The sequence below is a fragment of the Vicia villosa genome, unplaced genomic scaffold (genome assembly GCF_029867415.1).
Source record: "Vicia villosa cultivar HV-30 ecotype Madison, WI unplaced genomic scaffold, Vvil1.0 ctg.000622F_1_1, whole genome shotgun sequence".
NCBI lineage: Eukaryota > Viridiplantae > Streptophyta > Magnoliopsida > Fabales > Fabaceae > Vicia > Vicia villosa.
The window spans coordinates 472,370-488,148 of NW_026705280.1; the positions used below are offsets into that span (position 1 = coordinate 472,370).

The following is a 15,779-nucleotide window of genomic DNA, read 5'->3' on the forward strand; positions in this document are numbered from 1 at the left end:
GATCTTAGTCTTTTCTTTGAGATTCTTTCTTTAGATGGTAGAACAAAGTCTATGGAAGATTTTTCATGATATGGCATGTCGTGGTCTGGACTCTGGACCATTTAGAGGATTCGAAATGAGATTTTATTTTCCAGTTTTTCAAGAAACGGGAAAGAGTAGTAGTATTTTTGACTTGGAATTAGCTTCTAGGAAGATTAGGAGAGAACTTTTGCACGAGTAGTAGTATTTTTGACTTGGAATTAACTTCTAGGAAGATTAGGAGAGAACTTTTGAACCTTCTTAGAATGGTTAAGAACTCTATCATTTAGATTAATCAAATATGAAAAATTTCATCGATCGAGTTGAAGATGTGTCTCTTTTCTTCTTCCCTTGGTAGTCTTGATACGGTATTGGTGGTCCAGCTTACTTATCTGATTTTTGTGTCGATTTCTTTTAGAGTTGACTCATTGTGGCTTGTTTTGTTATACTCTTAGAATTGACTCGTTGTGGCTTGTTTTGTTATACTCTTAGAATTGACTCGTTGTGGCTTGTTTTGTTATACTCTTGCACCATTAGGAGAGAACTTTTGCACGAGTAGTGGTATTTTTGACTTGGAATTAGCTTCTAGGAAGATTAGGAGAGAACTTTTGCACCTTCGTAGAATGGTTAAGAACTCTATCATTTAGATTAATCAAATATGAAAAATTTCATCGATCGAGTTGAAGATGTGTCTCTTTTCTTCTTCCCTTGGTAGTCTTGATACGGTATTGGTGGTGCAGCTTACTTATCCGATTTTTGTGTCGATTTCTTTTAGAGTTGAGTCATTGTGGCTTGTTTTGTTATATTCTTAGAATTGACTCGTTGTGGCTTGTTTTGTTATACTCTTGCACCATTAGTAGAGAACTTTTGCACGAGTAGTAGTATTTTTGACTTGGAATTAGCTTCTAGGAAGATTAGGAGAGAACTTTTGCACCTTCGTAGAATGGTTAAGAACTCTATCATTTAAATTAATCAAATATGAAAAATTTCATCGATCGAGTTGAAGATGTGTCTCTTTTCTTCTTCCCTTGGTAGTCCTGATACGGTATTGGTGGTCTAGCTTACTTATCCGATTTTCGTGTCGATTTCTTTTAGAGTTGACTCATTGTGGCTTGTTTTATTATACTCTTAGAATTGACTCGTTGTGGCTTGTTTTGTTATACTCTTGTAGTTTTTTTTTTATCCTTTTTTGTTTTTGTTTGGATTCTTTGTTGTACTTTTTGATCTTTTTGTGTTCTTTTTGGTATTTTTGTTGTACTTGGTTTGGATTTTTTTTATCCTATTTTATTAATATGATTATTATTGTCTTTACAGAAAGAAAGAAAAAATCTCTGCCAAAACATAAATAAATAAGCACTTATTGAATCAACATTGCTTTAAATAGTAATTGTACTTCAAAACAGTGGTAAGTAGTGACCATCATCCATAAGATGATAACATTTCAGAAACAAGAATTGTGCATATGAAATGAAGATTGAAGATTAGGAACATTAAAAAAAGGACACTCATTCTGAAAGCAGAGGACACTCCTCTTACATGAGTCAATGGTCTCTTTATTCAATAGATAGACACATTTTTTTCTATGTACATAAATTACTCTAAAATACATTATTTGGTACTAAGCTTCTAGGTAAATGAACACTATATACACTGCAGGACTACTTCTGTTCAAATAATAATAACACAGTTCTATGAATGAATACAAGAATTACATACATTTCATGATTACAGAGAATCATGAATAATTTTAACTATGAATGCTTTGTTAGATTTTACTGTTCTTTTCTTCGTCTTGTCCATGAGCGCCACTGGCAAGCATGTACTCTCTGCAATCAAGATATTGCTATAGCATTACATATGATTCATTGAGAATATAGATGTCTAGATATGCATGTGTTTAACCTTTTTAGATACCTGAGTCTTCCACAAAGGCGAGCTAAAGCATCGGATCCGGTTCTATAAGCGATATCCTCAACTTTAGCCGCATTAGATAAGGTCATACTATCCGCAAGTACAAACTCACACAACTCCTTTAATGAATAAGCATCCGTCAACACAGCTGAATGGCCTCCCCCAGCAGCTAGTTTTCGAACCTCCCCAACACACCTGTGATTTTGAAACTTTTAACATAAACCCTAGGCAAACATGAAGAAGTTACTTCAACTAGAAACACATACCAGTCAACAGGTGACGGATACCAAGCATATGTAGTTTTCTCATTGGCTGCCTGACCGTAACTGTTGTAACCCCATCCATGTATTCGACCATCTTTCATACAGATAAGTGTGTGAGAATGTCCACATGCAACAAGTTGCACGCTTTTTGGAACAACTAAAACTGGAATGTTACGGAAAAATGTACGAGAGTCATTGACAACACACGAGAATAATCCTGTGTCGGGGCCTAGGCCTAACTGTCCAGATTGGCCTCCACCCCAAGGGTAAAGTGCTCCTTCCTGAGTTAAAGCACATGTATGTACACCACCGCATGATACGTCTTTTATGAAAATACTGTCAAGGGAAACCACCCTCCTTGGAAGTAACTCTTTATCACCATACTGGAGTGAAGAATGTCCGAGCTGGCCCATACTCCCTAGTCTCCATGTGTAACTGCAAGGCCCGAGGACAAATATAAAAAGTGATGAACCATTATCACAAGCTAAAATTCATAACTAATCATTTTAATATGGCTTATGGATATGCCTATTTTGAAAAATACTACTTAGCAGTTAATAAAACCGTAATTATATGTGACTATAATAATAAAACTTCTTATAGACATTTTCAAACACAGATAAAACAAAAAACGCTTGAAATAAAATATGACACGGTTGGCTCGCAGAGTATATAACTTTAGTTTTATATGTTATAACCAAGCCAAGGGTCAAGAGAATAGAAACTTGCATAATAGATGCAGCATTTCCTTGTATACTATTGTCTCTGACGTGAAATTCCCTAACGTGTCATGCGGAAAACCACATTTGATCTCAAGCTTAAATTTTAAATATAGCCATCTAGAAAGTCCTTCATATCACTTACACCTCTCCCTCGTCTGAAATGGCTGCTGTGTGGTACTCCCCACATGACACACTGCTAATCTTCACGGGCTCGGGGGCTTCGTCAAGGAATTTAGCATAAGAACTTATAATGCGAGCTCCTTGTAGTCCTTCACAGGTAACACCTCGGCCAAGTTGACCATACTCATTGTAGCCTGGTTTACGAAAAACAATAAGACAGCCCTGATAAGTAGGTCGCAAGAAACCTTCTTTTGAAAATGATTAAGTTTACTTTCCTAAATTCAATGCTCTCCATAAGGCCAAACATAAACATAAAATCTACAAATCATGTATAAATAATACTATCTCATCCTTATTTATAAGAACCTTAAGCACTTATTGAATCAACATTGCTTTAAATTAAATAATAATTGTACTTCAAAACAGTGGTAAGTAGTGATCATCATCCATAAGATGATAACATTTCAGAAACAAGAATTGTGCATATGAAATGAAGATTGAAGATTCGGAACATTCAAAATAGGACACTCATTCTGAAAGCAGAGGACACTCCTCTTACATGAGTCAATGGTCTCTTTATTCAATAGATAGACACATTTTTTTCTATGTACATAAATTACTCTAAAATACATTATTTGGTACTAAGCTTCTAAGTAAATGAACACTATATACACTGCAGGACTACTTATGTTCAAATAATAACACAGGTCCATGAATGAATACAAGAATTACATACATTTCATGATTACACAGAATCATGAATAATTTTAACTATGAATGCTTTGTTAGATTTTACTGTTCTTTTCTTCGTCTTGTCCATGAGCGCCACTGGCAAGCATGTACTCTCTGCAATCAAGATATTGCTATAGCATTACATATGATTCATTGAGAATATAGATGTCTAGATATGCATGTGTTTAACCTTTTTAGATACCTGAGTCTTCCACAAAGGCGAGCTAAAGCATCAGATCCGGTTCTATAAGCGATATCCTCAACTTTAGCCGCATTAGATAAGGTCATACTATCCGCAAGTACAAACTCACACAACTCCTTTAATGAATAAGCATCCGTCAGCACAGCTGAATGGCCTCCCCCAGCAGCTAGTTTTCGAACCTCCCCAACACACCTGTGATTTTGAAACTTTTAACATAAACCCTAGGCGATTCATCATGTAGAAGTTACTTCAACTAGAAACACATACCAGTCAACAGGTGACGGATACCAAGCATATGTACTTTTCTCATTGGCTGCCTGACCGTAACTATTGTAACCCCATCCATGTATTCGACCATCTTTCATACAGATAAGTGTGTGAGAATGTCCACATGCAACGAGTTGTACGCTTTTTGGAACAACTAAAACTGGAATGTTACGGAAAAATGTCCGAGAGTCATTGACAACACACGAGAATAATCCTGTGTCAGGGCCTAGGCCTAACTGTCCAGATTGGCCTCCACCCCAAGCGTAAAGTGCTCCTTCCTGAGTTAAAGCACATGTATGTACACCACCGCATGACACGTCTTTTATGAAAATACTGTCAAGGGAAACCACCCTCCTTGGAAGTAACTCTTTATCACCATACTGGAGTGAAGAATGTCCGAGCTGGCCCATACTTCCTAGTCCCCATGTGTAACTGCAAGGCCCGGGGACAAATATAAAAAAGTGATGAACATTATCACAAACTAAAATCCATAACTAATCATTTTAATATGGCTTATGGATATGCCTATTTTGAAAAATACTACTTAGCAGTTAACAAAACCATAATTATATGTGACTATAATAATAAAACTTCTGATAGACACTTTCAAACACATAAAACAAAAAACGGTTGAAATAAAATATGACACGGTTGGCTCGCAGAGTATATAACTTTAGTTTTATATGTTATAACCAAGCCAAGGGTCAAGGGAATAGAAACTTGCATAATAGATGCAGCATTTCCTTGTATACTATTGTCTCTGACGTGAGATTCCCTAACGTGTCATGCGGAAAACCACATTTCTCAAGCTTAAATTTTAAATATCTCCATCAAGAAAGTCCTTCATATCACTTACACCTCTCCCTCGTCAGAAATGGCTGCTGTATGGTACTCCCCGCATGACACACTTGTAATCTTCACGGGCTCGGGGGCTTCGTCAAGGAATTTAGCATAAGAACTTATTATGCGAGCTCCTTGTAGTCCTTCACAGGTAACACCTCGGCCAAGTTGACCATACTCATTGTAGCCTGGTTTACGAAAAACAGTAAGACAGCCCTGATAAGTAGGTTGCGAGAAATTTTCTTTTGAAAATGATCAAGTTTACTTTCATGCATTCAATACTCTCTAAACTATCCAACTCAACTCCATAAGGCCAAGCATAGACATAAAGTTTACAGATCATGTATAAATAATACTACTATCTCGTCATTATTCATAAGAACCTTAGGCACTTTTCACATATATTAAGAAAAGTTTGTGATGTAACCAATGTGAACATTTTGCATATGATTATTACTAAATTAAATTGACAGATATATGTGTATAATATTGACTTTTCAAATTACTAATATTAATTAGGGATAGATATCAAAATACATATAAATGCATCTAGTAGTTTACATTGCAGCTTATATTTAGGGACACACTTTTTCCCAAAAGTGCTTATATTTAGGGGCAGAGAGAGTAATATATAAAGTGAATAAAGAAAGCAAATCACTGAATTACCCCAAGCTTGTAGTAGGCCTTCCTCCGACAAAGCAACCACGTGAACAGCTCCACAAGACACTTGCTTAATGACCTGTAAGTAATGATATGAATGATGGCAAAATGGAAAATGAGAGATCAATAAAAAGGCAGCAAAATGTAAAGATTCCGATTACTATTGCATCATTCAAAAAATTCGCTGAAACATATATACTTACTGTGTTAGTTTCGAAGGCTCCCCAAAACAATCTTGGAAGATTTGATCCCTGGAATATAAAAAACAAGTTGAAGAAAAAGCATACAACATATTATGAACACTACATTAACCCTTAAGAAGCTAATACCTGATTTTGCCCCCACACCCAAAGCCTTCCAGTCGAGATGGAACCGTCATTTGCACGAGGTTCAGCAATACAAGCTGAACAATGTGCACCACAAGATACAGATTTTACAAACTCCGACTTTAATTGTTTGACTTTCTTTGGATGTTCCCTTCGCTCCTCAGTTCCATCACCCAGTTGACCAAACTCATTAGCCCCTGAGATAACCGATATACGCATTTAGCCTTCGAAAATTGGCACTTTTACATTAATTAGCCATTTGAAATCTAACCTACTAACAATAGCAACCAAACTAAAAATTAGAATTGTAAATTGTAAATCCAAACCCCAAGTGAAAAGCGATCCATCCGAGGCTATCGCAGCTGTATGCTCGCGACCGCACGCAATATCCAACCACCGTGTATTCAAACCAGCTGGACACCCAAACAGCTGAGGTGGCAGCTGTTTGGGAATCCTCAGCTCATCATCTTTCTCCCTTCTTCCTGTCTGCCCAGATTGATTATATCCCCACACATAAATAGCACTCCTCCTCGGAATATCCGCCGCCACAGGTTTCGTAATCCCAAAAATTGCATCAAGATCCATAGATTTCCTTACCTTCACAATCAAAATCCAAAAAGTTCAATTTCTTACTTCTAGTCAATGATAAAAAATAAAAAAAAAAAATCAAATTGCATCAATATTCAGACTAAAAAACACAAATTTCTTAGAATGCATAATCCAATAAGCTAAATTTCAAAATTTCAATCAACATTGCAATGATTAGGTTAAAACAAAGATGAAACGAAATCCAATTTTGATGAAATTGAAGGTAATTTGGGAGGAAATGGAGGTTATTAGTGAGAGAAAGTAGAGAGAGAAAGTTGGATACGTACCGGAGAGGGAATGAGAATTGAGAATGGAATGAATGAAAGGGAAGAGTTTGGTTTAGGTAGCGGGAAATGTACGATGGTAGCGGTGAAGTCAGGAGCGGTGTTAAATGTCAAATGCTTTCTTGGTTCTTCAAAGGCCACTAATTTGGAATATTTTATGTAATTTCGAATTTTATATATACCTCACATCATTTTTCAAGAGATTCATTTTTATTTTTGTTTTTTATGGAAGAGATTCACTTTTACTAGTCATTTTGTCTAATGATTTATAAATTATTTGAGTTTATATAAAATAATTTAACAATATTTATAATTTATTATAAAAATAACATACATAAAGTTTATGAAGTGAGGAAAAAGATAAAAGATGAACTCTAATTTTAAGCAATGTATGCGCAATGTTGTAGATGGCGACTTCACAACGACTATGAAAGTGTTGGGGCATCCGAAAAGCTTCTCTTATAATAGACATGCAATAAAGATTTCAGAGGCTAAGCACACATATACACCACCTCCCTTCATGTCGGTCACCTTGTTCTCTAACACTCATCTACTGACTGAAGTTGATATTATCTTCAAGTGCATTAAATTATTTCCTAAAAGGACATCAAATGGTATAGATGGTTTGTATACACAATATATATTGGACACACTTTGTGGAGAAGGTTATGTTGTGGCAAGAGATCTTTTATGTGCAATCACTCTAATTGTCAACTTATGGTTGGGAGGAAGATGTCTAATGAGTTTGGCAGACTAGTCTGAAGGTAGAATTCTACTCCAAGTATCCGCTCCGCAACAACTTCTCCTAAATTTTTTCGGTTCCTTTTATGAGTCTTGATCTATCTAAAATCAATATAAACTTTAGCTCTGCTCGTAGCAACTTCCACACAGTTCTACATAAACAATATTGAAGAAAAATTCCTTCTTTTTTCACTACTGGATTATAAATCTCAACCACAACTACTCAAGAACTGTCAACCTGAAATCTTCAAACCTTCACAAAATGATAAAACCCAACAAACTTCCTCACAAAGTTCTCACATCCAAGATTGAGAAGTTAAACCAAAACAGCAATCGTAGAAGCTAGGGGTTGAAGATGAATGGAAATTTCAGATGCAATCTCAAAATAAAAACTCAAAATAATTTTTGAAAGTATGAGATAATAGTGTGTTATGTGTGATATGATTCTCAAGATCAAATGCATGTTGTGTTGTAGATTGAAAGAAAATGATTTATACATGTGTTGGAGATAAAGCACAAAAATGAGAGAAAATACCTATTTGATTCAAGTTAAGAATAAATGGTATGGTTAGAGTCAAGTGAGAGAATGATTTGAATCAAGAATTGAAAACTTTAAAAAAATTGCATATATGATTCGAATAAGATTATTTCATAATTCATCATCATTTCGAGTTAGACAAATACTTGTGAGATTTTGGTTGAACTTGTGTTGTGCACTATTTTTCCTTGTTCAAGAGTGTGATTCTCTTGAGAAATATATTTGTTTGGTTATTGAGATTAGTCTATGAAAATTTGTGTTTAGTTCTTGGGATTACGTGGTTAAAATCTCAAGTTGGTTAGTGAGTTTACCTTGCTAAAAGCATTGTTTAATTTGAGGATCAGTCTGTGTAAAATCCCTTGTGTAAAATCCCTTGTGTGTTGTCATAAGGTCCATGAGCATATCATATAAAAAAGCTCAAGACATATCTTAGTGTAACTCTCAAGAGGGAATTCTTAGGGAGAGAAATAGGCCAAGTGGTAGGTCGAACATGTCTAAATCTTTGGTGTAATTTCTCTAACTTTATCTCTTTACTTTCTGTCATTTTTTGTCTTTTCTCTCTAATTCCTTCATCTCCTTCTTCTCGACATTATCTATGTTGGACTAATATATGAAATTGAGTTGCAATCGGTATCGTTATTTTGATGTTTTGTCAATTATTTGTTTTGTGTGTGTTTGTAATTTGATTTATCGCGCTTGTATTATTTGTTTGTAATTTTGGTGTAACATTATGTCTCATTTGGTAGATATGTACCATAAGATCATCTACATTTAATTCATTACATTTGGGATCATATAAATGTATTTTAGCTTCTTTTCTTTTTTATACAATTTTACCTAAGTCAAAATATTGAATATTACTTGAATCTAAAGTTAGAAGACTTAAATCAATGTTTTTGGAAGTCTCAATTTGAACCAAACATGTTGAGATTCGAATCACAGAGCTTCCTAACTCGAATCATAAGATTGGTGATTCAAATCAAATTCATCCAAATTTCTTTAAAATTAAGTGTCATTTGAATCACGTATCCAGACTTGATTCAAATCACTAGTAACAAGCTTTTTCATTTCAATACCTTTGATTCACTTCATTATTTCTTTGATTCGAATCATAATAACTCATGATTTGACTCATTGTTCCTTTCATTTTTTTATGTTCCTTACCTCTAGCACCTATTTAAACCATATAGTTTTCTCTAATAAAAGATTGATGAGTTTCTAATTAATATGATGTCACAATCATGAGTGGTGATTACAATTAAGATAAACCTCTTGATAAGCCATTAAATATTTATGTTTTGAAAACCCAGAAAATTCATTTAAATCCAATTTTGATGAAATTGAAGGTAATTTGGGAGGAAATGGAGGTTATTAGTGAGAGAAAGTAGAGAGAGAAAGTTGGATACGTACCGGAGAGGGAATGATAATTGAGAATGGAATGAATGAAAGGGAAGAGTTTGGTTTAGGTAGCGGGAAATGTACGATGGTAGCGGTGAAGTCAGGAGCGGTGTTAAATGTCAAATGCTTTCTTGGTTCTTCAAAGGCCACTAATTTGGAATATTTTATGTAATTTCGAATTTTATATATACCTCACATCATTTTTCAAGAGATTCATTTTTATTTTTGTTTTTTATGGAAGAGATTCACTTTTACTAGTCATTTTGTCTAATGATTTATAAATTATTTGAGTTTATATAAAATAATTTAACAATATTTATAATTTATTATAAAAATAACATACATAAAGTTTATGAAGTAAGGAAAAAGATAAAAGATTAACTCTAATTTTAAGCATTGTATGCGCAATGTTGTAGATGGTCACTTCACAACGACTATGAAAGTGTTGGGGGCATCTGAAAAGTCTCTCTTATAATAGACATACAATGAAGATTTTAGAGGCATACACGCCACCTCCCATCATGTCGGTCACCTTGTTCTCTAAAACTCCTATAGTGGCTTAAGTCAATATTATCATCAAGTGCATTAAATCATTTCCTAAAAGGACATCAAGTGTTATAGATGGTTTGCATACACAATATATAGTGGACACACTTTGTGGGAAAGGTTATGTTGTGGCAAGAGATCTTTTATGTGCAATCACTATAGCTGTCAACTTATGGTTGGGAGGAAGATGTCTAATGAGTTTGGCAGATTTCGGTTCCTTTTATGAGTCTTGATCTATCTAAAATCAATATAAACTCTAGCTCTACTCATAGTAACTTCCGCACAGTTCTACATATACAATATTGGAGAAAAATTCCTTCTTTTTTCACTACTGGATTGTCAATCTCAACCACAACTACTCAAGAACTGTCAACCTGAAATCTTGAAACCTTCACAAAACGATAAAACTCAACAAACCTCCTCACAAAGTTATCACATCCAAGATTGAGAAGTTAAACCAAAACAGCAATGGTAAAAGCTAGAGGTTGAAGATGAACAGAAATTTCAGATGCAATCTCAAAACAAAAACTCAAAAATGATTTTTGAAAGTTCGACATAATAATGTGTTATGTGTGATATGATTCTCAAAATCAAATGCATGTTGTGTTGTAGATTGAAAGAAAAATGATTTGTACATGTGTTGGAGATAAAGCACAAAAATGAGAGAAAATACCTATTTGATTCGAGTTAAGAATAAATGGTATGGTTATAGTCAAGTGAGAGAATGATTTGAATCAAGAATGGAAAACTTAAAAAAAAATTGCATATATGATTCGAATAAGGTTATTTCATAATTCGTCATTATTTTGAGTCAAACAAATACCTGTGAGATTTTGGTTGTACTTGTGTTGTGCTGCATTTTTTCTTGTTCAAGAGTGTGATTCTCTTCAGAAATATCGTTGTTTGGTTATTGAAATTAGTCTGTGAAAATTTGTGTTTAGTTCTTGCGATTACGTGGTTAAAATCTCAAGTTGGTTAGTAATCGGAAAAATAGCAAGTGTACTATTTTCACCGATGTAGTAATAATGGATTTTACCCCAAGTATCGATCACGAGGATTGCGTAGGAAACACAAGTTATTTAAGTCAATTAAACAAAAGAGCAAATAGGTGTTTTGTTATAATTCAATAAGTAAATTTAAATAAAAGAAATAATAAAAATAAACTGAAATTAAAGTTTGACTTTTTAGATGTAATTTGAGGTAATGCAAGGGTAGGTGTTTGATCTTCCTTATAATGACTCTGTAAAAAGATCTCTTCAACAAGTTCATAGACTGCAACTATTTGTTCTTAAGGGTGTTTCCCTAAGTCCTTAGTGGAAAGCCTTTTGGTTTGCAATCCTATTGCCTAAGTCCTTAGAAACAAAGGTTTGCAAACCAAAGATGTAAATAATCAAGAATGTTCAAATAACCTTTCAGTATCTCTAGTCCTAGGTGATAACTACTAGATCAAATTGTTTAAAAACCTTAACAACCGTAGTCCTACAAATTGTTAACCGTAGATCAATCTTTGTTTTTCCGACAAAGAAGGCATAAAAACATTAAACAATCAAATTGCATAAAACTAATACTTGATTAAAGAAATACGGAATTCAAAAGTCATTACAATTCAAATCAGGGACACCCCCTGGCATTGGGGGGTTTAGCCTCTCATAATATTCAAGAAAGACAAAGTAAAGAATTTAGACATTAGAAAGATAATTGGGAACTTTGATCAACAATGGTGTCCACCGTTGAATCTCTCCGTCTCCGAAACCCTTGATGAAGCTATCTTCTCTCTTCTGTGAATTTCTATCGTATGATGCAAAAGTCTCCCAAAATAACTTAAAACATAAACCTAAATAGTCTCCATACAAGCCTTTAGTAGTACAAAGTCAAAAGTGCCCCTGGAATAAGTTGGAATGTCCCAAGACCCAAAAATTGATCACTAATGTGCCTACCAACACGGGCCGTGCGCAGGCACACGGGCGGCCGTGTTGGTCCCCTGGTTTTTCTATGGCATTGGTTCTGTGCTCCAACACGGGCCGTGTGCTGAAGCACGGCCGGCCGTGTTTGCCCCCAGACTTGTAATTTTTCATCTCTTTCTTGCTCTTCCTTCTTTCTTGATGCTTGGACACTCAAGATGCTTTGTTCAAACCTGCAACTTATACACAACTAACCAAACGGCATAAAAAGCATCTAAATAACTTAAATTAAAACATAATGCAAAGTAAACATAAAAACAATCAAACATGAAATACTTAAACAAAAACAATAAAACATTGATCAAAGTGTTACCGAATCAACAAATTTAGACCGAATCCATGATAGAAATTAGGTAGAAATGGTGACCGATCACAACCCCAAACTTATCTCATTGCTTGTCCTCAAGCGATGCAAGAGACCAAACAGAGGTCACCCTGGATTTTTCTTTCCACAACACTGCCGTTGTTATTCACAACTTGCGTCTACCTTTCTAATAGAATCTCTGGCTTGCCGAACCAAACTTTCTACCACACTTCCACTTCAGAGTACCTTTTTACCTGCAAGCTTTTTCACACTTCTCACCAAATCTCTCAGGGTTAAAGTGTTTTGCACTCACAAAATAAAGGTATGCAATATCAACTCTTAATTTTGAATAAATTCTACCTTCACTACACTAACAAAGTCCACACACTTTTTGAGGTCTTCTGGGTTGTAATGGGGTTTAAGTACGGTGGGATACACAAGAAAATGGATAAACAAATGGTTTTGGGTTCGACATTCATGTTGTGTTTTTCGTAATTGTGCTCAACTTGTTACACTGGGAGTTTATTCGACTTAGACTCTTTTGCTTCACTCATTCTTCCGTGAGTGCTTAATGTAACTGAGTCTTTCATTCGGGCAAGTTTTTCTCTTTCTTTTTTTATGGGACATACATTCATATGTCTCAAAAATTTTATTTTCATTTTTTTTTACTTGCCCTCTTCTTTGATGATTACTACCCCAAACTTAGATTTTAGCACAACTCTGAAAACCACAACATTTATGCCGAGCAAGGGTTGGAAGTGTTTGGCTGCGGGTAACAGATATGGTTATAACAAACAAAAGGATATGGCTCAACTGGGGTAACAACGGATAAACATATAATTTCGATAGCTAGAAAGGCTCAGGTGGTAAAACAAACAAATGCCTCAGTGTGTGTCCCCATATTATGCTGTGTCAGTAGAACATACGCAAAATCAGAATGATAAAGTCATACCTGAATGAACTCTCATGATGATAATCTGTTGTGTTTGGCTTTTTATAACCTCACCATTTTGGGTAAGCTTACAGGTTCCAAAGCACTCCTCGTGTCATGTGGCTTCTTTCTGGCGTAGGTACACCATAAAATCCTCTTTGTCCAGTATCCGCAAGTTGCGTCCAACTGTTACTTTTCTTTCGGCTGCATCAACTTCCAGGGTGCCTCGGGGGAATAGGTTCAGGTTGCACCTTTCATCCACTAAATACCATTCATCATTCATTCGGCATCCATAAGTCGATCTATAACACAATGTCAACATAACACACAAACAAAAACAAAAATGGAAAACAATTAAAAGCAAATGAAAAGAACCCCTCCCACACTTGAACCAAACATTGTCCTCAATGTTTTAGAACAAGCCTTGGAGAGGTTACTTACAGAGGGTATTGCACTCCGATGATCACTTCCGAGCTTTCACTAGAGATGCCCTCTTTTATTTCCTGAAAATAAAATAAACAAACAGAGAAATAAATTATTAAAATTGTGGGTTGCCTCCCACGAAGCGCTTCGTTTAACGTCGCATGGCTCGACGGTCCATTACCCTTTATTATGGAGGGTATTTCCTTCTCCAAACCTTGTTGCTTGTTACTTTCTCCACCAAAAACTCATGGAGATGAAAAGCATGGACCACTTTTCTCTTTAACTCACTTTCAACCTTCATCTTCTCACCTTGGTTTTCTTCTTTCTTTTTCTTCTTAACTTCTATAGCGACCTTAGGACTTTTGATAGAAACATGAGCTAGTTCCACCTGAGAAGCTATGCTTGACACTTTTTCTTGGAGATGTTTAGGGCTTTTGTATTCTCCCTCACTTTCGATCATACCAACAGAAGCTTGATCATTTACAACCGTCATATGTTTCTTAACTCCTAACATCTTCAAGGTTACTTCTTCATCAAAAGATCTCAGTTAGGGCTGGAAATGAGTCGAGTCGAGTCGAACTCGCCTCAGCTCAGTTCGACTCATTAAGAATTGACCGAATTCGAGTTCGAGTTCGAGTTTATGACGAACTTTTTTTCCGGCTCAAGCTCGGCTCATTTAGAATTGGCCGAGTTTGAGTTCGAGTTCGAGTTTATCTCGAACTTTTTTTCAGGTTAAACTCGATTTGTTAGAAGTTCACGAACATCTCAATTCAACTCGTTAGGTTTATCTTGTTAGGTTCAACTCGCTTATTTCATCGACTTAAAAGTAATTTTTTTAAGTATATATATATATATATATATATATATATATATATATATATATATATATATATATATATATATATATATATATATATGTTTTTTAAAATAATTTTTTTAAAATAAAAATTATAAGATTGGAATTTATACGATTTAATTTTATTTGTATAATTATTTGTAGAAATATTTTGCCCACTAGAGAATATAAATTATCAATTAAAACCGTTAGATTAAAATAAAATATGATACTAAGATTTAGAGCAAATATTTAAACCTACTCTTAAAGCCAATATAATATATCTCATATATAATCGAGTTAACTCATGAACCTAACGAGTCGAACTATGTATAGTTCAAGTTCAGCTCATTTAGTTAACGAACTTAGTTTTTAGCTCATACTCAGCTCATTTGGTTCATGAACCTAGTTCAACGATTTAATTTTCGAATCGAGTTTCAAACTATTTTCGAGTTAGTTTGGTTCATTGCCAGCCCTGATTCAGTGTTAGTGTCCCTTTTTCAATGTCGAGGTTGCAGCGGCCTGTCGACAAAAATGGTCTCCCAAGAAGGATAGGAGTTTCTTCGTCTTCCGGAATGTCCATGATGTGGAAGTCAACAGGGAATACAAACTTATCAACTTCCACTAGTACATCTTCAGCTACCCCATATGATTTCTTAACGGTGTGATCAGCGAACCTTAATTGTGTCTTACTTTCACTAATCTTTTCCAATTCAAGCTTTTTGAAAATGGATAAAGGCATTAAACTTACACTAGAACCAGAATCGAGGAGTACCTTTTTAAATGCTATATTCTTGATAGTGCATGGTATCGCCACCGGCCCAGGGTCTTTCCTCTTAATTGGGATCTTTCTTGCTGAAGAGACTATACCACACTTCTCGATTTCAATTTCTGGTTCTCCTCCTAGTGATCTCTTTTTCGCTAACACCTCCTTCATAAATTTCTTATACAAAGGCATGTGCTCAAGTGCTTCAAAAAAAAGTAGATTCACCTCTAACCTTTTGAACAATTTAGTGAACTTCTTAAAGTCTTTATCTTTTGAATTCTTCTTTGTTATTCTTGAAGGGAAGGGTAGTTTAATTTCCGGTTTAGCACCTTTTTTAATTTTTTCTTCAGCTGGTTTAGCCGGTGGTATCACCACTTCTGGCTCTCTTGGGTTCTCTCTTATT

General features: G+C 35.0%; 1 protein-coding gene across 1 annotated transcript; it reads right to left on the reverse strand.

The window, feature by feature from the left end:
* Positions 1-1,529: 1,529 nt before the first annotated feature.
* On the reverse strand, positions 1,530-7,103 carry LOC131629911 (uncharacterized). Its single transcript, XM_058900713.1, has 13 exons — positions 6,937-7,103; positions 6,388-6,658; positions 6,065-6,258; positions 5,939-5,986; positions 5,742-5,814; positions 5,092-5,263; positions 4,236-4,667; positions 3,969-4,160; positions 3,831-3,880; positions 3,057-3,228; positions 2,196-2,627; positions 1,933-2,124; positions 1,530-1,844 (listed from the first exon to the last, which is right to left on the reverse strand). Exons 2-13 carry the CDS (start codon positions 6,644-6,646, stop codon positions 1,784-1,786), a joined length of 2,277 nt encoding a protein of 758 aa, XP_058756696.1. The 5' UTR covers positions 6,647-6,658; positions 6,937-7,103; the 3' UTR covers positions 1,530-1,783.
* Positions 7,104-15,779: the final 8,676 nt, after the last annotated feature.